The sequence below is a fragment of the Wyeomyia smithii genome, chromosome 1, assembly GCF_029784165.1.
Source record: "Wyeomyia smithii strain HCP4-BCI-WySm-NY-G18 chromosome 1, ASM2978416v1, whole genome shotgun sequence".
NCBI lineage: Eukaryota > Metazoa > Arthropoda > Insecta > Diptera > Culicidae > Wyeomyia > Wyeomyia smithii.
The window spans coordinates 172,446,485-172,472,161 of record NC_073694.1 but is presented as its reverse complement, the minus strand read 5'-3'; the positions used below and the strand labels follow the sequence as shown (position 1 = coordinate 172,472,161).

At 38.4% G+C, this 25,677-nt stretch overlaps 1 protein-coding gene across 1 annotated transcript; it reads right to left on the bottom strand.

Annotated features, from left to right (window-relative positions):
• Positions 1 to 1,337: 1,337 nt before the first annotated feature.
• On the bottom strand, positions 1,338 to 24,620 carry LOC129717660 (uncharacterized). The gene is made up of 8 exons (XM_055667728.1): positions 24,354 to 24,620; positions 24,193 to 24,293; positions 10,525 to 10,754; positions 10,277 to 10,463; positions 9,990 to 10,217; positions 9,338 to 9,754; positions 8,379 to 9,266; positions 1,338 to 1,964 (listed from the first exon to the last, which is right to left on the bottom strand). Exons 2-8 carry the CDS (start codon positions 24,196 to 24,198, stop codon positions 1,725 to 1,727), a joined length of 2,196 nt encoding a protein of 731 aa, XP_055523703.1. The 5' UTR covers positions 24,199 to 24,293; positions 24,354 to 24,620; the 3' UTR covers positions 1,338 to 1,724.
• Between the last annotated feature and the right edge of the window lie 1,057 nt (positions 24,621 to 25,677).

The following is a 25,677-nucleotide window of genomic DNA, read 5'->3' as shown; positions in this document are numbered from 1 at the left end:
CCATGCAAAATGTTATCAACAATGACCTTAGATATTCAGCTTTTAAGAAGCATAAATTCACGGATTGACTCGTAAAAATATTGCCGACAGTGTTGCTAGAGCTCGGTTGCTGCTGAAGACTCACGCAGGTCACAACATTATTTTTTCGGACAAAAAGTTGTTCACTCCGGAGGCAACTTTCAACAAGCAAAATGACCGTACTTATGAAGCATGTCTTCGCCTGTGAAAGAGCAGTCGAACGATATCAAAATGCGTCAGCTGTGATGGTTTGGGGAGGTATATTGACCAAAGGGAAATCACCGTTAATATTCATCGACAGGGGTGTGAAAATAAACAAGGAGTAATACTTGCAAAACGTTATCAAAGGCCATTTGCATCCTTGCGCTAAAATGTGTTTTGAGAAAGACAGTTTCGCTATCAACAGGATTAAGCACCAGCGCATGAGGCATTTGATCGTTCAGAAATTGCGTAAGCAGAATTTGTCTTGTTCCATCAGTTCATCTGAATGGCCTGCATCGTCACCGCTTTGAATCCGCTTAACTTCAGTATCTGGGGTTACTAGGAAAGTTGAACGACGTTAGGCATTTGAGTTTGGACACATTTGAAAAACGTTTGGTGAAAATTTGGGACGAAAAGCCGAACAAGGTGCGGCTTGCAATGACTTCGAAAAGTGTCTACGAACCGTTATCAAACATAAAGGTGAAAGATTTGAACTCAACTAAGTACATTGTAATTTTACTACTTATAGATGTTATTAGAATCGATTCCGAAAAGAAAAAAAACTGGTTTGAGTTTTATGATATAAATAAAGTGTATTACTTTCACGTTGCCACCCTGTAATATGCCTGTAGTACACTCTTTGTCTAATGGTCAAATATTTGACCTGCTGATATAATGGTCAAATTTATTTGACATCATGGTTGTTGTTTGCCCGTGTTTGCCCCATGTTAAAATTGGAGAGTGACAAATAATTATCTTTGACCAAATTTTTATCTGTCAAAAAGTGACAAATATTTGACGCTCGGTCAAAGAGTGTACTACAGGCTTAACAGACGTAAAAGCCCAGCACAATGGATACGTTTGCGTTGCATTGACGTTGATTTGACAGAAAATGTATGGGCTAACTGTCAAATTACCGCAAACGCAGCCGCAACGTATCCAATGTGGCATATAGTCGCTAGCCACTAGCCCAAATTTTTGTGAACTGTCAGGAGACAGTCCGCACAGAATGAAGAAGAAGACGAAGTATCCGAAGTGTGTGAGCCCTAATACTGGAACCCTAGAGTTGATTCTGTTTGTTCGGTATGTGAAAAAAAATCCTAGAAAACCGAAACACAATGGTTTTTGAGTTTTTTATTGAAAATAATTTAGTTTAAAAACTTTTTCAGTAGTATATCAATCAATAAATAAAATAAATTAATTCATTGGCCACGAGCTACAGCTATAGAACAGGAGTTGGTAACCAGAGATTGGAGACAAACTTACTTTGCACTTGAGACACTGGTATTTAGTACTACCTTTCAATCATCGCTTTATTTATTTGAAAGTAGATCGACTGGAAACGATGAAGTAATAAGCTCTAATAGTGGCGATGGTCAGTATTGTAAATCTGTCTTACGAATAGTACTAATTACCAACTTTACCAGCTGAGTTTTATTATGCATTTTTAATGCATATTATTTAGCACCGCAGAAAACAAGAAGCTTTCTGGAAACTGAAGGATATTAATCTAGCCGATGATTGCTATATTGCCGATAAATCTCACTTTCATCATCGGTATTGCCCAGTTCTGCACTTATGGTACTAGTATTGTCCTCACCAACAGGCACTTCTTCCAGCTGATCGGCATCCAATCGGCTGATGCTATCCTGCTTGACGTTCGGTTCCGTGTTATACAGATTGGCCACCTCGTCGTCTTCCGCATATTCGTAGTTCAGCTCATCCATACGCTTTTGGGCTTTGACCTGAATAGGATAGAAAATGAAACCAAATCAATCAGGATATTCTAGCCTAGGACAGGACGTGACAAGTGGCTTCTAGAAATTCTTTTTTTCTTTTAGCCCTCATGAAAAATTTTGATTTTTCGGTAAGCGCTTGTCAGTGTTACTAAAAATATATAACCAAAAAATATCAATATCTAGGGTTTTTCAAGCCCTACATTCCAATTATAATTATTTTATTTGTTAATTGTCCACTGAGTCTTAATTTGATTTAAAGATGTATTTTGGATTTATTAGAACTAGTCATAATTTCAACTCATTCCGGGTTCCTCTTGTTCTTCATGAAATGAAACTATTGTCAGAGGTCGCTAGTTGTCTTATTGCATAATTTCAGCACAGACTAACAGACGTAACACTGGAACCTGGCTACATTGCCACAACAAACGTTCATTTCAAATTTTCAATCGAATAACAGTCATCGCGCGAAAACGTCGTCTGGGGCGCTGTCATGCAATCTCATACTAGAGTGCCTATATATAACTAAACGCTGGTAACACTGAACATCCTCTCTCTTTTCCCCACACGTGTTTAATAGGTTGTTTGCTTAATTGGAATGACACTGACAGATAATTCCAATTATTATTCCAATTTCGACAGTGTCGCCACTCTATATATTTACAGGCACTCTATCTCATACATATTTTGTAGTTCCCCATTTGACACATGCAGCGACGCTGGCGCTGATGTCGAAATACATGACGCAGCGCGAACACGACAGCAGATGGTGCTAGTGTTACTAACGCGAACACTTTGCTGGAACCAGGTTGGTAAACATACCACGAAGATTGAATATGGTTTTACAAAACAAAGGACAAGCCACAAAATATTGAAAGTGAGTTTTGTAACGTAAAACGTCACTTTGCTAACGATATGTAAAGAAATAAAGCTTTTTGGATTGTTTTGTATATTGTCCGTTCACAAAAAAATTAGAATGCAGGCTATTTTCAAGAAAAAGAAGAAGCAACACCCGCAACTGTCATACATCTCAAACACTGGTAAAAAAGTGCTGTAAGGAATAGCAATCGATACACGTTCAACTGGGGATAGTAAAATGTTCGTAATTGAAATACAAAAATATCCGAATAAGTTTTATTCTCTACACCTCTACACCTCATTAGTTAATTAGACTCTTTTTATTTGTTTCTTAGGTATTCGTTTGTCTTGATCGAGCAAAGAATATCATATTCATCATCAAAGGCATGTACGATTTATTGCCATCAGCGATGGGCATCATTTCGCCTATTTTAAGATCGGTTAGTGAACATGGTACGGCGACATACTGGTTTGTTCAAGTTCGCATGCTTTTGTCGATTTGATGTATTTATCACAACAATGCCATGATATATAAAATAAAAGTCGTGGGACAATTATGTCTAACATGTTATGGTAGTAATAACGCTACATGTTATGATAGTAATAAAGCTCATTTTTGAAGACGCAAGTAACAGACAAAGTAACAATGCGCTGTACGCTTTTGCGGTACTAGAAAACATTTATGTTATCCAAGTAAACAAATTTCCAAAACAAGACTTTTTGGAGCTTAGGAATTCTCGAGCTGGAGCCAGTAGAAGTTATGCGGAAAATAGGCCTTCGAATTTCGTTCAGCGGTAGGGCTCAGAAGCTTCGGATTTTCGCTAGAAGTAAATTTTAAACATAGAATGAGATGATGTTAACTGGTAATTTTAGTGATTTTAGTTCCGTGAACATTGAAAAAATAATGTGGTATTCATAAGACTAATTTTTTTCTGTATGAAACTGATGCCCACAGTCTTTTTTCCTTTTTCTTCGCCGAGATAAAGAGAAGGTAATAGTAAATTGTTTCGTAATTTTTTCAGCCTTCCTGTCGATGTGAAAAGCTTCACTATGTATCCGAGAATCGAACAAATAGCATTACAATTATCTGAATTAGAAGGGGTTGCCTAAAGCCTAATTGGACCCTTCAACGAAACAATGTTAAGAAAAGTATTTTTAACACTGAAAGTTTTGAGCCATAAGCAAAGCATTGGTACGAATGTTTCCCTGTCGAAACTTTACCTTTCTGTTTATTGGATACAAACTTTACAGCCAATAATTTAGTATACAGGACAATGTCGGGGCTTGCGCGACGATCCTGTTGACACTAACAGTCTCTTCCAAACCGGGACTCGGACATACGGCGACTAGCTTGTTAAGCCAGTTTTGTATTTTTAGACCCCAAAGGCTAAGCCATGAGCCAAACGCCAAAGTTATGTGACAAGTTGGTTGACCTCGAAATTAGAGCGGAGACAACGCCATGGGACCATTAAATATCGAAACAGTATTTTGCAAACAGCTCCAAATGGTCGAACTATAACAATACTAACGAAGTCCGGAACTTCAACTCGTCGAAGCACAGAAGGTCATTTTTTTGTGAAAACTATGTTATATTGCATACTGTTTAAGCAACATCAAATAATGGATTATAACTAGTTTTTTTCGTAGAACATTCTGATTGCAAACCATATCAATGCGGCTCTGCTGCATAGTCAAGGGCAAGAAATCAAGGCGGTACTAATAGCGAATTATTTTATTCCACCAGCTCACCTCGTTTTGACCTGGAAGCGCACTCACTGCTGTCAAAACCCTTCTTTATTTGCTCGATTTTGACCCAGTTTTGTCCTGCCATGCTGCCCGAAGCGCACTGTAAAATATGTCAGCGCACACAGTGGAATAAAGAAATTCGCTATAAGTCAATGCTATTTATTCAATTTCAATTGAAGTGAATTAAGAGTGCATACGCTTTGACAAACAAGCTCTTGAGTCGCATTTTTATCGGTGCTGTCTGAGATTGTCATTTTCGGTTGTCAGTTGCGGTTGTCAGTTAGAGCGCAAAATTCTAATTTTTCTCTGAAATCACAATTTATATTTCAATATTGTATTTATTTTTTTCACCACTTTAAAAACACTAACTCACGCAAAAAATTTTCGGAATCACCGACAAAGAAATTTCTCCAGTTATTTCTCCGTTCTTTTTTTAAAAAGAGTATCTGCAGATCGTAATGACGTAACATCATACAACAATTGAAACCACTGCGCAAATATGAAAAAGTAGGAGGGTGGTATTCAAGACACGACCGCATGACGTTGACTTAATAATGAAACTGATGGGGTGAAATGTTCGAACGATACGTTTTATACCAAGGCTTCGTCAGGTAATTAGAAAGAGGGAGGGGCTACATAGATGATGGAATGGTAGAGACAAATGTTTCTTTAAGCTGCGCCGGCCACTGTCATAATATTAACACCAACACAAACATGCATTTTTGCAAGGTTTTTTTCCGCTAGCAGCAGCATTTGGTAAAACAGAAAATTCAATTTGCCGCTTCTGTAACAAAATTTCGAGGCACCAAAAGGTGCCAGTTGCCGATTACATTGTTGTTTTCTGGTTAATCTACTAAAAGCCACCAGCATAACGGGTGAAACCGGCACGAGATGACCGGTACTATCTTGTCTTTCCTCCTTTCAGCTGCTAACATCCTGGCGCTGTCGTGAAATTAACATCAACATAAACATGCATTTTTGCAAGGTTTTTTTCCGCTAGCAACAGCAATTGTAAAACATAAAATTCAACTAACCGCTTCTATTATAAAACTGCGAGGCACCAAAAGGTGCCAGTTGCCGATTTCTTGTTTACTGGTTTCCGTCCAGAATTCCAGCCATTTTAGTATTTTGCAGTAACCACCAGCATCACGGGTCAAACCGGCACGAGATGACCGTTACTATTTTGTTTTTCCTCCTTTTAGCTGCTAACACCGAGCGTCCGTATGTACCCGGTACGGTTTAATAATGAAACTGATGGGGTGAAATGTTCGAACGATACGTTTTATACCAAGGCTTCGTCAGATAATTAGAAAGAGGGAGGGGCTACATAGATGATGGAATGGTAGAGACAAATGTTTCTTGAAAGCTGCGCCGGCCGCTGTCATAATATTAACACCAACACAAACATGCATTTCTGCAAGGTTTTTTCCGCTAGCAGCAGCATTTGGTAAAACAGAAAATTCAATTTGCCGCTTCTGTAACAAAATTTCGAGGCACCAAAAGTTGCCAGTTGCCGATTACATTGTTGTTTTCTGGTTAATCTACTAAAAGCCACCAGCATAACGGGTGAAACCGGCACGAGATGACCGGTACTATTTTGTCTTTCCTCCTTTCAGCTGCTAACACCTAGCGCTGTCGTGAAATTAACATCAACATAAACATGCATTTTTGCAAGGTTTTTTTTCCGCTAGCAACAGCAATTGTAAAACATAAAATACAACTAACCGCTTCTATTATAAAACTGCGAGGCACCAAAAGGTGCCAGTTGCCGATTTCTTGTTTACTGGTTTCCGTCCAGAATTCCAGCCATTTTAGTACTTTGCAGTAGCCACCAGTATCACGGGTCAAACCGGCACGAGATGACCGGTACTATTTTGTTTTTCCTCCTTTTAGCTGCTAACACCGAGCGTCCGTATGTATCCGGTACGGTTTAGTAATGAAACTGATGGGGTGAAATGTTCGAACGATACGTTTTATACCAAGGCTTCGTCAGATAAATAGAAAGAGGGAGGGGCTACATAGATGATGGAATGGTAGAGACAAATGTTTCTTGAAAGCTGCGCCGGCCGCTGTCATAATATTAACACCAACACAAACATGCATTTTTGCAAGATTTTTTCCGCTAGCAGCAGCATTTGGTAAAACAGGAAATTCAATTAGCCGCTTTTGTACCAAAATTTCGAGGCACCAAAAGGTGCCAGTTGCCGATTATAGTTTCCTGTTTAGTCCGTCCAGAATTCCAGCCATTTAAGTGTTTTGCAGTAGCCATTTACTACTAACAGCCACCAGCATTACGGGTGAAACCGGCACGAGATGACCGGTACTATTTTGTATTTCCTCCTTTCAGCTGCTATCACCTAGCGTCCGCATGTCACTGGTGCGGTTTTGGAATCAGAATGATGGGGCGCCGGCCGCTGTCGTAAAATTAACACCAACAAAAAGATGCATATTTGCAAGGTTTTTTCCGCTAGCAGCAGCATAAACATCGGAAACAGAAAGTGACAACAACAATAACAACAAAGTCAGATCGATTGTATCCGTTAGTGTCAACTGTGCTTGGGAAGAGAGGTAGTGATTGGCTGCGCGGTATGATTTAGACAATCGATATTAATTACCAATTTTTCAATAGTGTATCTCAAACAATAGTTTGTTTTTGTTACATAAATTTAACCGTAAAAGAATTTCTGATCGATTGATGCCAAAACCTCGAAAACCTGATTATAGATGACTGCAAAATAAGCGCTCAAAACCTGACCACTTTTCTCTGGTTTTCCCTGGTTGAATTACTAGATTTTCAAATTCAGGGGCCTAACTTCGATATAGACGTTAGTCAACGTCAAAATTATCCAACACTGCAAGTGTATTTATTATTTTCTCCATGAATGTATATATTGTTAAGAGAAAGTCACGAAGAGGTGTTATAGATTTCAGCGTAAAGGAAGGGTACGTGGTGGGGAGTCTGAGAATGAACCCATACTTCAAGTCGAGTTTTGACATCGAATGGCCTGATTCTACTAAGATTCGAACCCACGACTATTCGCAAAGCGGACTCTGTAACCTTGCGGCTACACAGCTCCCCAAATGGTTCTTTATGTGAAATCGATTGATTTTGATGTCTGTGTTTGAGAAATGAGCCAATCGTATCTAAAATACACTAAGGTCACCTTTCACGCGGTTTTTACGCGGATTCCGGAATTTACGCGGTTTTTTTTTCACGCGGATTCCGGAATTTACGCGGTATTTTTTTTGCGCGGATTTCGGTTTCTCTTCACTCGGATTCCGGAATTTACGCGGATTTTTTACGCGGATTCCGGAATTTACGCATTTTTTTTCGCGGATTCCAAAATTTACGCGGTTTTTTTTTACGCGGCACGTATTCCCCACGCAAAAAGCGACTTTTGTGAGTCTGAGGACTACCTTGGAAATATATCCACAGACTAACAGACATAACACTTTGAGCAAATTCAAGAGTAGTTTACGTAGATAGCACTAGTACCATCTGCTGTCTACAGCAGCGTTAGCGTACGTGTTATTGTCAATTCGGGAACCACAAAAATGTGTTAGATTTGCAAGATTGCGGCGGAGGTGTCGCACAATGACTGCTATTCGGTTAGAAACTCAAAATGATCGTTCTCTGTAGCGATGGAATTAGGTTCCAGTGTTACGACGGTTAGTCTGTGGTGTATCCCAATTTACAAGCTCAATTTAGTTTTTACAAAATGTACCACAATGTAGTAAAAACGTAGGTTGAAATTATAACTTCAGAAGTTTCCAGAGGAATTATTGAAAAATCGTTTATATCTACAGGCTTATACTCACACTATTGGGATAGTCACTCTCGCTGTCCGGTACGAATATCCGAAGAGGACTTGTGGAACTTTCGGCGGTCTCGGCGGTCGCTCTCTTACTGTTCTGAGCGTCGCTGCCCAGTCCCAGAGCGTTTGCGACCGCCTGCTGGTGCTCCTGGAATGCAAGCAGGTAGTCAGTAGTTTGTGGTGACTGTGATGACTCGGTTTGTTGCTGTTGATAAGGATGTTGATGCTGCTGCTGCTGTTGGAAGAGATCTTGTTGGGCTTGGGCTAGGATTTTCTCGTTTTCTCGCTGACGTTCGGATAGCTCATAGAATGACAATGGCTGCTTTTGCTGAGACTGCTGGAGTTGAGGATGGAAAGAGTTCTGCTGCTCTTGATCAACCTGGTAGTGGTAGTAGTCGTTAGGTGATAAATGATTGTGCAGGTTAATGGTACCATAGTTCAGTAGATTTGCAATCTCAGATTCGGTGAGCTGATGTTGTGAGGCCTTCTCTTGTTGTTCAATAAGTTGCTGCTGTAATTGCTGTTCAAGTTGGCTCTGCTGAGGAATTTGCTGCTGGTGCAGTTCAAATTTTTCGTGTCCAACAAGTTGGGCGTAGGTTGGAACATCATGCGACTGTTGCTGCTGTAAATCATTCAACTGTATCTGACTAACGGCAGACTGAAGTTCGTGCAGTTGATCTTGTGTTGCGGCCAGAATTTGACCCGCGCTAGCTGCTGGTTCGGGGTGTTTGTACGAGTAAGAATTGAACAACACGTTTCCTTGTGCAGGTTGCGGCCCTGGTACTGTTCCGAGGAAGTTTGTCTCCGGTTTGAACAAATTCGTTTGCAGTTGCTGCTGGTGGTTATTGAAGAGATTATTTGACTGCGTCACGAGATAAGTTGGATTGTACAACTGGAATTAAATGTAAAGATTTTATTTTCATCAAAAGTAAATCTGCATGTTGTCGTCATGAAATTACTAACAGACAAAGGCATCCCCTGTAGCATCGAAGTCTGTTGAAGGATGTGCTGTTGCAGTTGCGGTTGCGTGGCTAATGGAATGCCGTATCCTGGTTGTGGCGCGGCTGTAGCAATGCCATAAAATGGTTTCTGCTTCAAAGGCGTTGTGCTAAACTGTGATAGAAACTGGGCTTGATTTTGAGCCTGTATCATAAGATCACCCGGTGGGTATTTCCCGTTACTTGGCTCGCTTAGAGGATCTTGGGTGGGTGGTAGTGACTTGCTAGGAAGAGATGGATCAGGATCAGGAGCAAAATATGTTTTCTTTCCGGAAAAAGGATCATTCAGTGTAACGTCATTGCTGTGCTCTTCTTTGACTTGATAGTGGTGCGCTGGTCCCGCGAGATAGGGCGCTTGGTGACGGAATGTTGTAATCGATGGCTACAAATACAAATGAAGTAGAAACAAAACAAAGAGAGATGTTCGGAAATTTGAATCATTCACCGCAGCATAACTTTTTCACTTTCATTACTACTGTAAAAGGCACAGCTAACAGTTGGCGGGTGCTTATGAGTGTGATTTCATGCTACACTGAACAGAGTAATGATCCTTTCCACCATACTCTTACCTGCATACGGCGCATAGTGAACCTATGAAATAGAAAAATAAAACTCACCGTCGATATGGCAGCGTATGTAGGTTTGGGGACAAACGTGCTCTTGGTTGGCAGTGCCGGCTTAGTCGGTTTGTGGATATCAATTTCTAAATGATTATTGTCATCTAATGAAGTGATTTGCAGTTGATGCACTGTATTTCCGTGACTGCCTGCCAGATTCGGAGCGGGAATTGTATGGATTGCACCATCTTTGGGAGATGTCAAAAGTCCGCTTGACTGTGATACCAGCTGCAATTCATAAAATATACATTTCAATTGATTTTTCAACAATTCATATTCGATGCTACCGGTTTAACTTTCTCGAAAACTATGCCTCCCGTTTTGGGGACCGGTGGAGAACCATTGAGTTTGTGTTTCAAATTCAGGTTCAACACGTAAGACGTATGGGGTGATCCCATAATTGGTCGTTTCATCAGCGGAGCCTTGAGTAGGGAATATGTTGGACTCAGAACGGATTTCACCGGACGCTTCAAACTAAAAGTGAGATTTAAGCTTTAGTATAGTGCTGGTTATTCGCCAATAAGACATAAAAGACCTCATCATTATACCCGGAAGTGGCCGGACTGCGACCGGAGCCAATCGGCTGCCGCTTCGCAACTGTACCATGTACGGTTTTAGTGCCGCCGATGCAAGGCTGTGCTTCAATGGCCAACCAGTATGCAACATTGGAGTTTTACTGAAGCTGCCACCGATCATTGGTTTCATATGTGAAGTGTAGTCTCCATGCACTACACTCATCGCCAACATCACAATAAATAGCGACACCTGAGGATGGTAAAATTGACCAAATGTAATAATTGCCTACTACATTGCTCACAATATTTTTAATAAAGTCAGGTTTTATACGCGATTTTTTTCGCGGATTTTTGTACAAGGTTTTTATTACACGGATTTTTTAATTAACGTGGTTTTTTACACAATACAACGCTCATTAAAAAAAAATTCCGATTTAATTTTCATTGAGTAAAATACTACCGCCTGGAGTAAATCTACCGCCCTCCGAGACATACAAAATGAACGTCGAAAAGGACAATTTTAAATACTGGTCGTAGAGCGTCTCGGGTTCTTTATAAAGCCTTTCTTGGTGGTATACTTCATGCGCGTTTTTGAAATAGCGCGATTTTCAAGCGGATTTTTTAATTAACGAGGTTTTTCACGAAGTATGTATTCCCCGCGTAAAAAAACCTGATTGTATTGAACGTGGAAGAATTGTGTATTATTTAAGTTTAGTCGAGAAAATGTATAAAATAACTTGTAATAAGTAGACTAATGTTAAGCCAAAAAAATCATCTATTTGCAAAAAAACATCAAATATGCATAATACCCTGTCTGTTTTTATGAATTGATTTACTACACTACTATGAGGTAATTTGCTGTTGATTGTTCACTACTTGTCAATCATTTCAATGTCACCTTTGAATCAAACCAATACAAAGCACGACAGAATTAACGATATTGTCATAGATGCTCGATTATATGGGTTTCAACCTCGGTATTTTTTTTTTTTTTGAAGAGGGAAAAAATGACAATCCTGTTGTCAAATCGGATTCAATGACGGCTGATGGAAAACATGAAGGCCGATTTGGGCGTATCGTGAAGCACAAGCCTAACATTTCATCCTAGTTTGGAGACTATGAAGTCTGCCAGACGATCACCTGATGGGCTGATGAGAAGAGTTAGTGCTTTAAAGGAAGCTGCGTCTATATAGCATCAGAAGATCAGTGAACCAGTTCTCTCGTTCTTTTCGTTCCACTTTTGCTATCAATTCTCCGCATTAGCAAAGATGACTAGAACAAGATACCTGACTTCCAGTTTTTTCATACATTTTGTACACGACACCTGTACAACGGTTAGTGCTGCCATCTGATGACTTAAAGATAGATGTCAGCACCGTATGAGGATATTGAAAATAAGATGGTCACACCCCGGGAGGGAGAAACGGATACGAAGCTGTGTGAGTGTCAAAATGAACCAGAATGAGCTGTCATTGACTGTCAATTTGAACCAAGGGAAAAAAAGAATTTTTTTGTTATTAGTATTGTTATAACAGAAAGGTAAAAAATATTCCTCGCAAACGATTTTTGTATTTATTGTCGTCTCACAAAATATTTGGTTTATTTTCACGTAAAATAATAAGTTTCATAAGCTTTCAGCAATAATCATGTTAGCGTACTTCGATTATTAATCTTGCGCTTTTCTGGATTTACTGGAAATTTACTTTTCTGGAAGACTTTGGTTACAATTTCGAACACACTTCATCACGGTCGAATGTTGATTCTCGTTTCACAAAATAGTGAGATGCAGGATTGTAAAATTTTTGCAACTGCACTAAACCCCGAAAAATCTGCCTCACAGATTATGCTCTCGCACACATTTTTAGAAAATCTGCGTGCGCAAATATATATATAAACTCAAAATTCCGAAGAAACTTTTATACAACGGCAAATTGAAAAAACATAGACTCGAAAAATTTGTGTTTTGCAGGCAAAATTGCAAATTCTGTATTCCTGATGTTACTTAATACTTCGTTTGAGTCATGCGTGCGTTACAGCAAGAAGATAGTTACACGTTATCAAAAAACCTAAATTAATCCACCTAGCGGTGAGATCTAGCCTTTCTCCTTCGAACTTATAATTTGTTAAAATAGATTTACTCCAACACTTAAAAAATACACCTTGATTATTTCTGCTGGATTTGTTATTCATTCTAAACAACAAATTTTTGGTAGCCAACAGCACAACTATACCGAACATTTAAAATTTAACATATCATCGGCTTCGTGCAACACTGGCACAACTCAAAATTTTGCATTATTGAGTTTTTGATGGCAAACGATGCCAAATACTGTAAAGTTTCATCACACGAAATCCCATTTCGAAAATCACAAAAATTCCAGGGTTATGAAGCCGTTGCTGCACGAATCGAAATTTCTCCATAAAGTTAGTAAAAATAAGGTTTTAACTTGTACAACGTGAGCACGTAATATGTGCATAATAGACCCAAAAATGTTAAATAAGGATTGGTAATCTTAAACTTTATAGTTTTCTTGAAAATCGAAAAATAAATTTTCGACGCAAATTTTCAAACGCGTTTTTCTCGAAACTATGTTTTTGAGTTGTGCCAGCGTTGCACGAAACCGACGATATGAATATAAATTAACACATATACATGCAAATAACATTAAATTCTTTCAACTATATGATGCGATTTTGTTTTTGATTGTGGTATAATCGATTTGTACTCATATACTGCCTATAAATATTCAGATTCTTTAAGTCAACGTTAGTCAGTAGATTTCAAATAATGTATAATTAAATGTTATTCCTTATACATTAATTTGAATGATCTCATCAGTGAAATTGTAATTCTTTAACGCAGTTGATATTACTGATCGTTTCTGAGAGGCATCCAATTAATGGCCAAATACCAATCAATGTGGGCTCTTGAAACCTGGATTATACCCAGTGGCCAGAATCCGACCTAAAACCCAATTTTCAATCCATATGACCATATCTGGTTGCATGATAATCATAAAATCCATCTTAAAATTGCCTGATCTGGGTATTTCTATGGCGAAGATGGCGACAGTTTCCAATCAACAGCCTAAAGTGACAAATATCATCCAATACGATTTGGGCAAGCGGTATGATACCCTGAGGCCAGAAATCATCTTCAGACGCCATTTTAAATTTCTAGACAGTAGCTTCCGGTTTCTACCAGTCTAAAAGGGACAAACATTACCCAATGTGAGTTTTTCAGTACCCGGGATGATGCTCAGAGACCAGAAATCAACTTCATACTTCATTTTGAAATCCGAATTTGTGACACCTGTTTTCTTTAAATAGGTCGTGTAATCTTTGAAAGAAGAGATTTTCATTATTTTTACAATTTAACACATAATGGATAAAATAAAAGTCCGATTGCACTGGTCAACACAAGTGTTGCCCCGAAGGTCAAACTAAGAAAAAATGAAAAATTATTTTCCTGTGAATTTTTTTTCTTTCTAGGGCAACATTATAAGCTTTAGAGCAGCATTTTTTTCGAATTTGTCAACCAGTGTTATAATCAAATTAAATGAGTATCAATAAAGCAACTAAACCTCCAATTTAAAACTAAGATTGTTGAAATCAGTGATGCCATCTTTGGCAAAACGAGTGAATTTGATAAAGTTTTTTGAACACGTTTCTTTTCATAACCTTCGAATTACATGTTCAATCATCATAAAATTCGTTATTTAGGGGTTTTAAAGACAGCCCGTTCATTTGGTACCTATTTTGTTCAAATCGGTTGTGTAGTTTCTGAGATAATGGAGTTTCATAACTTTTACATTTTGATACATAACAGACAAAGTTACAGTCCGATTATAATAAAATTAAAAAGGGTTTTATCAGGCAACTAGACCTTTCTATTGCAACTTATTTTGTGAAAATCGGTCCATCCATCTCTGAGAAAAGTGGGTGAGTCCAAACAGTCTTAGAAACATGTTTCTTGTCATAGCCTGATTTCACATTATTATACATAACGGACAAAGTTAAAGTCCAATAACAATAAAATTCAATAGAGTCTTATGGGGCAACAAGACCTTCCATATGACACTAATTTTGTGAAAATCGGTCCAGCCATCTCTGAGAAAAGTGAGTAGTTTAAACAGTGTTTGAAACACGTTTCTTTGCCTAACTTTTGAACTACTTGTCTAATCATTATAAAATTATATAACAAATGGTTCAAAAAAACAAGCCCGTTCTTTCGATACCAATTTTGTTCAAATCGGTTCTGTAGTTTCTGAGATAATGAAGTTTTGTGATTTTCACATTTTGATGCATAACCTCGAAACTAAAAATCCGATTACAATAAAATTTAATACGGTTTTATGGGGCAACTAGACCTTTCATTTGCAATTAGTTTCATGAAAATCGGTCCAGCCGTCTCTGAGAAAATCGAGTGAGATTGGGAGACCGTTACATACATACACGCACACACATACAGAAAATGCTCAGCTCGTCGAACTAAGTCGATTGATATACGAGATTCGACCCTTTGGAGCACTTTTATACCTTTGGTTTTTTCAGTGATTGCTATACCTTTCTAGGAGAAAGGCAAAACGACGCATGTGCGTGTTCTCTGTTTTGAGTGTAGTATTCGTTTCTCCCTCCCAGGTTACATCGTGCAGAATATTGAAGATCAGATGGCAGGACCATACAAGGATATTGAAAAACATTGCTTTACCCTTCGCCACCTTGCCGTCATCATCAGAGAAGCATACAAATTAGCTCGACTTTCGTTCACGCGCGGCGACAATCGTGGAGGGTCCCGGAGCAAACTATAGCAAATAATAACGCACAAATACCTGAACCGATTTACACTAAACTATGGCATATGGCATATTCTTTTACAAAGGAGGTGGTCATAGACGTACTATGCAGTCTGATAAGTACCTGAAAATTCAAAGAAATGGCTTTTTTTCTGTATGAACTCATCACTGCGACCAGAGATTAGGTCTATTGTCTAGGTCTATTGGGACATTGCCCAAGTGTTTTCTGTACTTTACATGGAATTTTCGATCAATTTTGTTCTTGCTTGGACGTCTGTCTGTGGTTTTACCCTCCGTTTCAAGCTTACTGCTCTACTATACGGAGCCTCTGTCCATCCTAACAATATCACCTAATTACAAATCCCTGGAGAGTACTTTCATATGTTACTCACACCAGTTTTATTATGATAGGAACTTATTTTTGTTAGAAGGCGAGTCAACAGGGGTACTGTAGAATTCAGATTAAAGGAAGGGTACGTGGTGGGGAGCCTGAGGATGAACCCATGCTAAAGTCCTTTTGACAACCAAATGGTATGATTCTACTAAGATTCGAACCCTCGACCACCCGCTTACTAAAGCGGACTCTGTGGCCTTGCGGCTACGGAGCTCCCCCAAGAAATAGCATTAGTATTCACGTATGTGAACAATTTTCGTCGAACTTGATCCTTCAAATGACGCTGCACTGTCGATTGGAACAGATCAAAAGTGGTTTACCGAGTTTCGTTGTGGCCGTACGAGCACAGTTGATTCTGAACGATCAGGGCGCCTGAAAGAAATCAATATACCAGAAATCGTCGAAAACATCCATGATAGGATGTTGAATAATCCCAAATTGAAATTGAGAGAAGTAGCTGTAGGCATGTCATTGGAACGCGCGGGCAATATCGTGCATTCAGTTTTGGGCAAGAAGAAGCTCTGCACGATGGGTACCGCGCTTGCTCATAGTGGACCAAAAACGAATACGTGTGACGACTTCCCGAATTTTTTATTATTTTCATGTAAGCCGACCAAGGATTCAGTCAACGCAACAGGCAAAATCGTGAGTTTTACAGGGCCAAAGTGCTCCGAAACGTCCAAAAACCCAACAATGGGCTTAAAAGGTTATGACCCCCGTATTTTGGGATACACATGGCATAATATTAGTGGACTATCTTGAAAAAGGTAAAACCATAACCGGAATATACTATTCATCATTATTAGATCGATTGAAAATCGAAATCGCTGAAAAACGACCGCATTTGAAAAAGAAAAGAGGGCTTTATTATCACAACAAGCAAAATTGCATGAAATTGACTTCGAATTGGTTCCTCAGGCACCGCATTCACTAGATCTGTCCCCAGCGACTATTAATTTCTACCTAATCTGAAGAGATTGCTCACCGGTAAACATTTTTATTCAAATGAGGAGCTCATAGCTGAAACTGAGGCGTATTTTGGAGGCTTTTTGGGCTCGCTGTTTCGGCCATTTTTGGAGCCAAGGTCACGCCAAGAAACGGTAAATCGGTGTCCGACGACATATTAAAATTAAGAAAAATCCAGCTTTCAAAAAATCTACGACAACCCTGTGACATGGAAAAGGGTTCCTTCCGAAACGAGAAGACGTCCAGGGACCAAATATCGATGACCAACGCTATTTTTGAACCCATGATAGCGACTTCCGTTTTTTGGGAAACTTGAAGTAAACCTACGGAAATTGTTTGAGTTCTCCCTAATATTGATATTTCTGCGATCCGGATTATGCCCAGAGACTGAAAACTTATGTCATTTTGAGTTTCAAAATAGCGGTTCCCGGGTTCCAGAATTTTTTTTTTCTTCACATATAATTTATTTGACACTTAGATGAAGAAAAAAAAATTATTTGACACGGCACATTGGGTTTCAGAAAGTTGTGAAAAGCTGAAAAAATATAAAGCACTCTAACATTAGTATTTCCAGAACCGGGAAGCGGTCCTAAACTCGAAAATTGATGTCCAAAAGTTTTGCTAGGTTAAGCTTGTTTTTCTACTTAAGAAAAAAGGGTTTTTCTACTTAAAAAAAAAGGTTGAGAGATAATTTCCAGAGACCAAAACATGATGTTCAGCGCTAGGGTTCAATTTAAGATGGTGAAAACGGAAACTTCAAAAACCTTTCAATAAACCAACGTTGTTTCTTTTATTATAAGATATTCTATAAATATCTAAATCAAGTTATGTTGCATTTCTAGCAATTCTTAATTTTTCGAGCGAATATATCTAGGGAAGCACTTCAAAACATCCAATCCGCTTTGATCGACTGATCTTTTAAAATTAAATCAAAAACCATCAATTGGCCATGACAAGAGCTTCTGAAATCTATTTTAACCGTTATGTACTCGGCAGGGTACCCGGGTACCTTTTCACACTTTATTGCTTGAAAAAACAAGGATAGCCTCAACTCAGCCAGCTGAAACTTATGGAATGCTCCTAACTAGTGGGAATTAACCATATTTCATTACAGACTGTTTATAGCAGCAGGGGAGGTCGAAGGGGGGGGGGGTCTTCGATTTTTTTTACCACGTAAGTACTCGGCAAGGTATCCGGGTACCCACAAAATGAAATGCTTCTTGCTTCTTCATTTCTTGACCGATGTTCAATCTTGGCCTGACAAAAGACTGGAAAATCTGTCTACTTTTAGAATCCGGGACTGACATGAACCTGTGATCACATCTGGTTCCTGTGGATCCGGATCTTCGGGAGCATGTTCCGGTGAGACAAATTAGTACTTTTGTTAATAAAACCGAACAACATTGGTATCAAAATTCATGAAACCACTCTAGTAGTTGATTTTCAATTATTTTGAGTCCATCTGATAAGCTGTCCGAAATGGCCATTTTTGAGCAGATTTCTTATCTTGAACCTGGTCCCGGAGATCCGGATTTACGGGAACCATGTGGGGAACAATGGCTATTTAGGTCCTAAAAATAGACAAATTTTCCAATCTTTTGACGGGTCAAGATCGAAAATCGGTCAAGAATTGAAGAAGTAAGAAGCAATTTATCTTGGTGGGTACCCGGGTACCCTGCCGTGTACTTACGTGTGTTAAAATTGCCTAGTACATAACGGTTAATAAAGAGGGACTGAGGGAGTGTATTTAAATGTATGATCCATCATACCTCCATAACAGCTAGACCTGTCTCTACCAAACATGGTTTCTTGACATAAGAGAATGGTCAGAAAAGCAAACCTAAGACTGGCCCTTGATTAGCAAAATGATCATCTTACAGTCCGGTTCAAAATTATAGATTCAATAGTAACTGACAATAGAAAACTGATATACCTCAGTAACTTCTAAATAACTACAACAACAAAACCTGGGGTGACATTGCGCATCTCGTGTCGAGTAACTTGAACAAAAATGAATGATCGCTGATAGGCGTTATGTACCGTATTCCGTATTTTTTTCGACTTTGTGGATGTGGATGTGTTTCCGAGCTCAAAGAAAAACTGGCGCGTTTGAATCGACCTGCGCAATGTCAACCCTGATTTTGAATCTCGAGCAATATCGGGTACATAGCTAGTCTATCAATAAGTCGAGTCGAATCTATACATTTAATAAGCCGCATCTAATTACAACCATTTCAGGTGAACAAATGGTTAAGATTCTACTACGATTTATTTATATGAAAACTAGTCATTTCGCATCCCATGTTCTAAACACATGTTTCAAGTGAAATATTATCCATCTAAGGTTACATAATCATTTTTTAGGACCTTTGTTATTTACTTTTTGGTTACAAACCAGTCAATATTTGAATGAAAAAGCTAAAGTCACTACTATTTAACTCCGGGTTTGGTAATAATACTGGTGCGGGTGCCTATGCCTTATTCTTTTTTTTGCGTATCTTTTACGAGACGTTTTTGCACTCAATTCATGAATGAAATTTTGACAGAAAACTCGGAACCGCTGACATAACGCACGTAAAAGCAGCATCAATATCAGCAGGATCCGTGATACCTGTCAGTTCGTAAAATGGTCTATTGTACTTTGAGCTTGTACGAGAAATAATGCTTGTTTTGTATACTATAAGCTGCAGGAACAACCCAGACAAGCAAAAACTAAGAGCAGACAGGTAGTACAAGTGGATTGTTGATAACTTCACATACGTCAAATGCACTTCTTCGTCACGATGAAATAGATTGTTTAACCGAACGACTTTTTTGCCTTTCTCCTAGAAAGGTATAGCAATCACTGGAAAAACCGAAGGTATAAAAGTGGTCCCAATGGCCGAATGTCATATACCACTCGACTTCTTTCGACGAACTGAGCATTTTCTGTATGTATGTATGTGCAACTTTTTTTTCTCACTCACTTTTCTCAGAGATGGCTGGACCGATTTTCATTAAATTAATTGCAAATGAAAGGTCCAGTTGCGCCATAGGTTGCTATTGAATTTCATTGTAATCGTATTTTTAGTTTAGTGGTTATGTATCAAAATGTAAAAATCACGAAACATAAATATCTTAGAAACCACACAACCGATTCCAATAAAACTGGTTCCAAATGATTGGGCTATCCCCAGAACCCTTAACTTTTGAATTTCGTTATGATTGAACATATGGTTCAAAAGTTATGTAAAGAAAAGTTATCCTGAGGTTGTTTAAACTCACTCATTTTTCTCAGAGATGGCTGAAGGTCTAGTTGCCTCATAGGTTGCTATTGAATTTCATTGTAATCGGATTGTAACTTTGTCCGTTTTTTATAAAAATGTGAAATCACATAATGAAAGTAAACATATTGACTTTCTCCCAACGATCACTGGCTAATTAAAAGGTAGAAAAGTGATCCAAATGGCCGAATGTCATATACTACTCGACTCAGTTCAACGAATCGAGCATTTTCTGCATGTATGCATGTATAGGTGTATATGTTTGTGTGTGGGTGTGTACGTGTGTATGTGCACCTTTATTTCGCACTCACTTTTCTCAGAGATGGTCTGACCGATTCTTTCTATCTTGATGTCAAATGAAGGGTCTATTTGCCGCTTAAGTTGCTTTTGAATTTCGAATTGTAATCAAACTTTTAGTTTTGGCTCTTTTAGCTCTGATATCTCAGACGCTATGAACATAGTTGAATTCAAATTAATGGGCAGTTAAACCCTTAAACATAATATTTAAACATGTGGTTTGAAAGTTATAGAAAGAAACGTAACGCGCAGACTGTTTAAAACTATAGCTACGATCAAAATATGTGACCTCAACATCATTTAAATTTGATATTGTACTATTTCAATGTTTGCGGCCTTGCTCAGGATTGAAGTTGAAATAAAAATACATTTCTATCATTTCACTTTTTGCCTTTCTCCTAGAAAGGTATAGCAATCACTGCAAAAACCAAAGGTATAAAAGTGCTCAAAAGGGCCGAATGTCGTGTATCAAAAGGGCCGAATGTCGTGATTTCAATGAAATTAATTGTGAAAATGAAAGGTCTAGTTGCCCTATAAGACTCTATTGAATTTTATTGTAATCTGATTTATAGTTTAGAAGTTATGTATCAAAATGTAAAAATCACGAAACATCAATATCTCAGAAACTACAAAATGGTTTCAAATGAACGGGCTACCTAAAAAACCCCTAACTTTTGAATTTTATGAAGATTGAACGTGTGGTTCAGAAGTTATGGAAAGAAACGTGTTCTGGAGACTATTTAATCTCACTCATGTTTCTCAGAAATGGCTGGACCGATTTTCATAAAATTAGTGTCATATGGAAGGTCTTGTTGTCCCATAAGAACCTATTGATTTTTTTTTTTTGCAAACGGATAAATACTTTGCCTGTTATGTTTAAAAATGTGAAATCCAGCTATGAAAAGAAACATATTCCGAAGACTACTTGGACTCACTTACTTTTCTCAGAGATGGTTGAACCGATTTCCACAAAATTAGTGTCAAATGAAATGTCTAGTTGCCTCATAACACCCTATTGAATTTTGCTGTAATCGGACCGTAACTTCGTCTGTAATGTATCGAAATGTGAAAATCACGAAACTTCATTATCTTAGAATAATATTGATATCAGATGAACGGGCTAGTTGAGGGTTAACTGATGAATTATGATTGAACACGTGGTTTCAAAGTTTGGCTGCCCTATACGTTCCCTTTTCATTTGATTGTAATCAAACTTAAGCAACCGTTATGTATTAAATTGTTAAAACAACGAAAGTCTATTATCTCAAGTATTACACGACTCATTTGAACTTTACTAGTGTCATACAAACGAGTCATATCTCAAACTTATACCACAAAAGATCAAAATAATGGTCGCAGTGGTCCAAATCTTACAAAAAAAATCTCAAACCTTCAAATAAACTTCATAACAATTTGATATGCTGTTCAAAAGTTTTGGAAAGAAAAGAAATTCAAAGACTATTCAACACTATACCTGCTTTGATCAATATATATGGGCTCAGCGTTCCCGGTATCGCTCGTGATTAAATTGTTCGAAATTAAGAGCAATTTCTTTAATTTCGCTATTTTTTAAGCACTAACATAACGTCAAATTTCATATTTTATACTTCAATTACAACATCAATATTTTAGAACCCAATGAGTGAATATAAATACCTTTATTGGATTTAAGCATTCATGTAAATCTATTTTTACAAATAAGTTTGAATGAGAAAAGCTGAGTCTGACCGCTAGGAGGATTAATTTAGGTTTTTTAATTTTAATTAATACAACTGCGTATGAACCGATAGGAAATCAGTACCAAAGCAAAGGAGAAAAACAAAATATTTGAACTTTACTTTCTGTTTTTTTACGCGGAGTTACAAACCGAGTGAGAAAAAATATGTGATTCACTGAATCTCATAAAAGTTATACCACAGACTAACAGACATAACACTTCGAACAATTTTTCAATAAAATCATCGTTCGGATGATTCAAGTACTTTACGTTAGTAACACTAGCACCACAGACTTACAGACGTAACACTGGAACCTAGCTCCATCGCCACAAAAAAACGATCATTTCTAATTTCTAATCGGATAACAGTCATCGCACGACAACGCCGCTTGGGGCGCTGTCATGCAATCTCATACATATTTTGTGGTTCCCCATTTGACACATGCAGTAACGCTAGCGCTGATGTCTAAATACATGACGCAGCGCGAACACGGCGGCAGATGGTGCTAGTGTTACTAACGTAAAGTACTGGAATCATCCGAACGATGATTTTATTGAAAATTTGTTCGAAGTGTTATGTCTGTTAGTCTGTGCTAGCACCATCTGCTGTCGTGTTCGCGCTGCGTCATGTTTTTCGACATCAGCGCCAGCGTTACTACATGTGTCAAATGAGGAACCACAAAATATGTATGAGATTGCATGACAGCGCCCCAGACGACGTTTTCGCGCGATGACTGTTATTCGATTGAAAATTTGAAATGAACGTTTTTTGTGGCGATGGAGCTAGGTTCCAGTGTTACGTCTGTTGTCGAAAAACATGACGCAGCGCGAACACGACAGCAGATGGTGCTAGTGTTACTAACGTAAAGTACTTGAATCATCCGAACGATGTTTTTATTAAAAAATTGTTCGAAGTGTTATGTCTGTTAGTCTGTGACTTAAGCTTTGATGTAACTTCTAACACTAAAAAATCAACAAAAAATGAACTTTCTCATCGATCTTAGAGGTTTAGCATGTTGGTTATTTTATTGTTGTTGCAATTAAGTGCTATTTATACAGATTTAAACACATTTTGTACACGAAAACTCTCCCAGCTGGTCTCAAGGTACGATGCTGGCCTAACAAGCCAGTCGTCGTAGGTCGAATCTCGGCTCGGGAGAAACTGTTAGTGTCAGTAGGATCGTAGCGCTAGCTTCGCAATTGTCCTGTACACTTAACAGTTGGTTGCGAAGTCTGTGTATAATAAACCGAAAGTCGAGTTCCGATACGGAATGAAGCATTTAAGGCTTGTACACGAAAACAAGGAGAATTTAGAAATCGGCTTTGATTCAAACTCCGAACACATCAACGTAATCGCTAAGAGATAGATAGGCAAACCGTCTGAATACCGACAGTCACTTTTTTTAACGCCTGCTGATTCCCCGGAAGTGGGCCTACAGTAAAGAACCATACATCACTGGATGAAGGACATTCCAAGGAACGAAATGATGTATAATAATCATGCTTTTTATTAAACTAATAATTCGGTTTTTATTGTGAAGTGGTCGAAGTTTGAGACTGTTCGAAGTTTGAATTAAAACGGTTTTTCCGAGTGAAAGGTTCCAAAAACCATTCTTGATAAAAAAAATTAAGCTGTTCTACCTTTTTTCTAATTTAGGTACAGCTATAATCCAATCTGCTATCAGCTAACTGTTCAGTAATATTCACAGTCAATTTTTCAAATAAATTCACTGCTAAGCGAAAATTCTGCCTATAATAACCGTTGCAACTCTCACTTCCAAAAAGAAATGTTAATTTTCCCAATGCTTCCTTTCACTGTCACATAATGTCACGTTTTTCAAGCCTCTTTCTCAGTGAAGAGCTTAATATCTAATAGGGACAGCCCCATTTGATTCGATTTCTCCAATAAGTTTTACGTATAGGAAATGCAAAACAATCGGTTTTTGTACAGTCTTCTTATTTCGGAGCTTTATATGGTATTGTGGACACAATTATAACTTCCCAAGAGATTATTAAGTAATTTTCGCTGGAACTTCTGTGATTTTTGAATATCTGCGACTGTTTGAAAAATTTGCATTTCCATCCAATATTTTTTTTAAATGAAAAACCCTGTATTGTGGCAATATTTTGTTTGTGAAAAAAGGTAATCTTAAAATTAACGTGTTGTTTTCATAGCAAATACGTAGAACTCTCCGGAAAATAAATATTTGTGTATCCTCAGGAACAACGATGTTTAGCTTAAAGCGTTTGCTCACCTCCATTTTTCTTATCTAGTTAAAAATTTTCACTGTTCTATTATTCCTCACTGTATCAGCTATTCTTCTTCATTTAAGCAAATTCCACGCAGATTTTCGGCCTAGTTGATTGTTTCAAAATTTAATTTGATTTTTTTATCACTATTCGTCGAAAATTTCACCTGTCATATCACTAATTGTAACCCGGAATAGCCCAAACCACACTCGGCAGCAATTTCCTTTCCTCACTAATAAATTCTCGTCACGTATCTGTTTGCACCATTTTCAATTATTTGCACTTGCACCGAAGTATTTTCAACCGACTTTTTGCTCGATCCGGACGGTTTTTATCACCAACCGTATAACGACGCGCTCGAATGCAGACTGCGAACTGCCAACCTAGACGATAGCCGTATAGCCGCCACTGACTGACTGGCCCAGCTGAACTTGAAATCTTTCTCTCATGCTGCCATGGCTGGAGATCGCTATAGCTGCTCACAGTAGGTAACACTTACTCCAGTCCGCCGACGATGCGCGACGCTATTCGCGACGAAAAATATTCATCCACTAATAAATGTAAACCATTTACGGCGATTACGGCGAGCTTTGCTTTCGATGGCAACAATTTTCTAAATCAAACCGGACCAGCTTCCAAACAGGAAGTTATCAATAGATCTATAATTCCAATTTTTAAGCGAGGCTCGACAGTAATCTCATTGTGTCATAATAGAGTTCAAATGATTGGATAATTTTCCCCTTGAACAAATAATCAATCTCCGGGAATGAAGCAAACGGAATTTAAAACCCATTCAGCGCAAAGCAGGTCTTTCGGCGTGAAAATGCATTTTTTCGCATTGGTAGGTAGGTATATAGCAGAGCAAACCACTCGCGAGAAAGGAAAATCCATAACTTCGGATCGTTAAACCGAGCGACGCCAAGCGATGCACCGATGCGGCCGCGCCGGTCGGTTATTAAATGCATTCGCTTTGGCTCTTTGCGCTGCTGCTTCGGGTAGATTGTCAAGCTGTCACGTGAAGGTACGAGAATCATTTCATTACGTTTATCATGTTGGCAGTGATTATGAGCAAGTGCGGAGAGTGGTCGAATGGCAAACAGGTAAGACAGGAACTATGTAAAGAAGATACAGTTAGGCAGCAGCACATATCCTGGCCGTAGATGAACTTGATCCGACTCAATGATGGACTGGGAGAAATGAGCACTGTGACAGCTGGATGTTCATAATTAGGTTGGTAGAAGTGTGGTTATTATTACAAGTATGCTGTGAACTAGTACAACCATCTATTCCCCAACTACTGCATGCTAGCTGACAGCTAATTAAAAAGTTATTATACATAATTATGAAGAAAAATCCTGCGATCGTCAATTCTAGTGAAGCATTTTAAAACGACTTAAGGGCCAACAGTTTATCAGTTTTTGTCGGGTATTTTTAATCAGAATGCGTTAATGTACAATTTGCTCTCAAACTTATTCATTGTTACATCGGTT

Excerpts from the sequence above, each read along its gene's own strand:
- LOC129717660 (XM_055667728.1), bottom strand. Across the intron at positions 9,755-9,989 it reads CATACGCTGCCATATCGACG|CCATCGATTACAACATTCCG; the intron begins GTGAGTTTTATT and ends TTGTATTTGTAG. Across the intron at positions 9,267-9,337 it reads TACAGGGGATGCCTTTGTCT|TTGTACAATCCAACTTATCT; the intron begins GTTAGTAATTTC and ends ATTTAATTCCAG.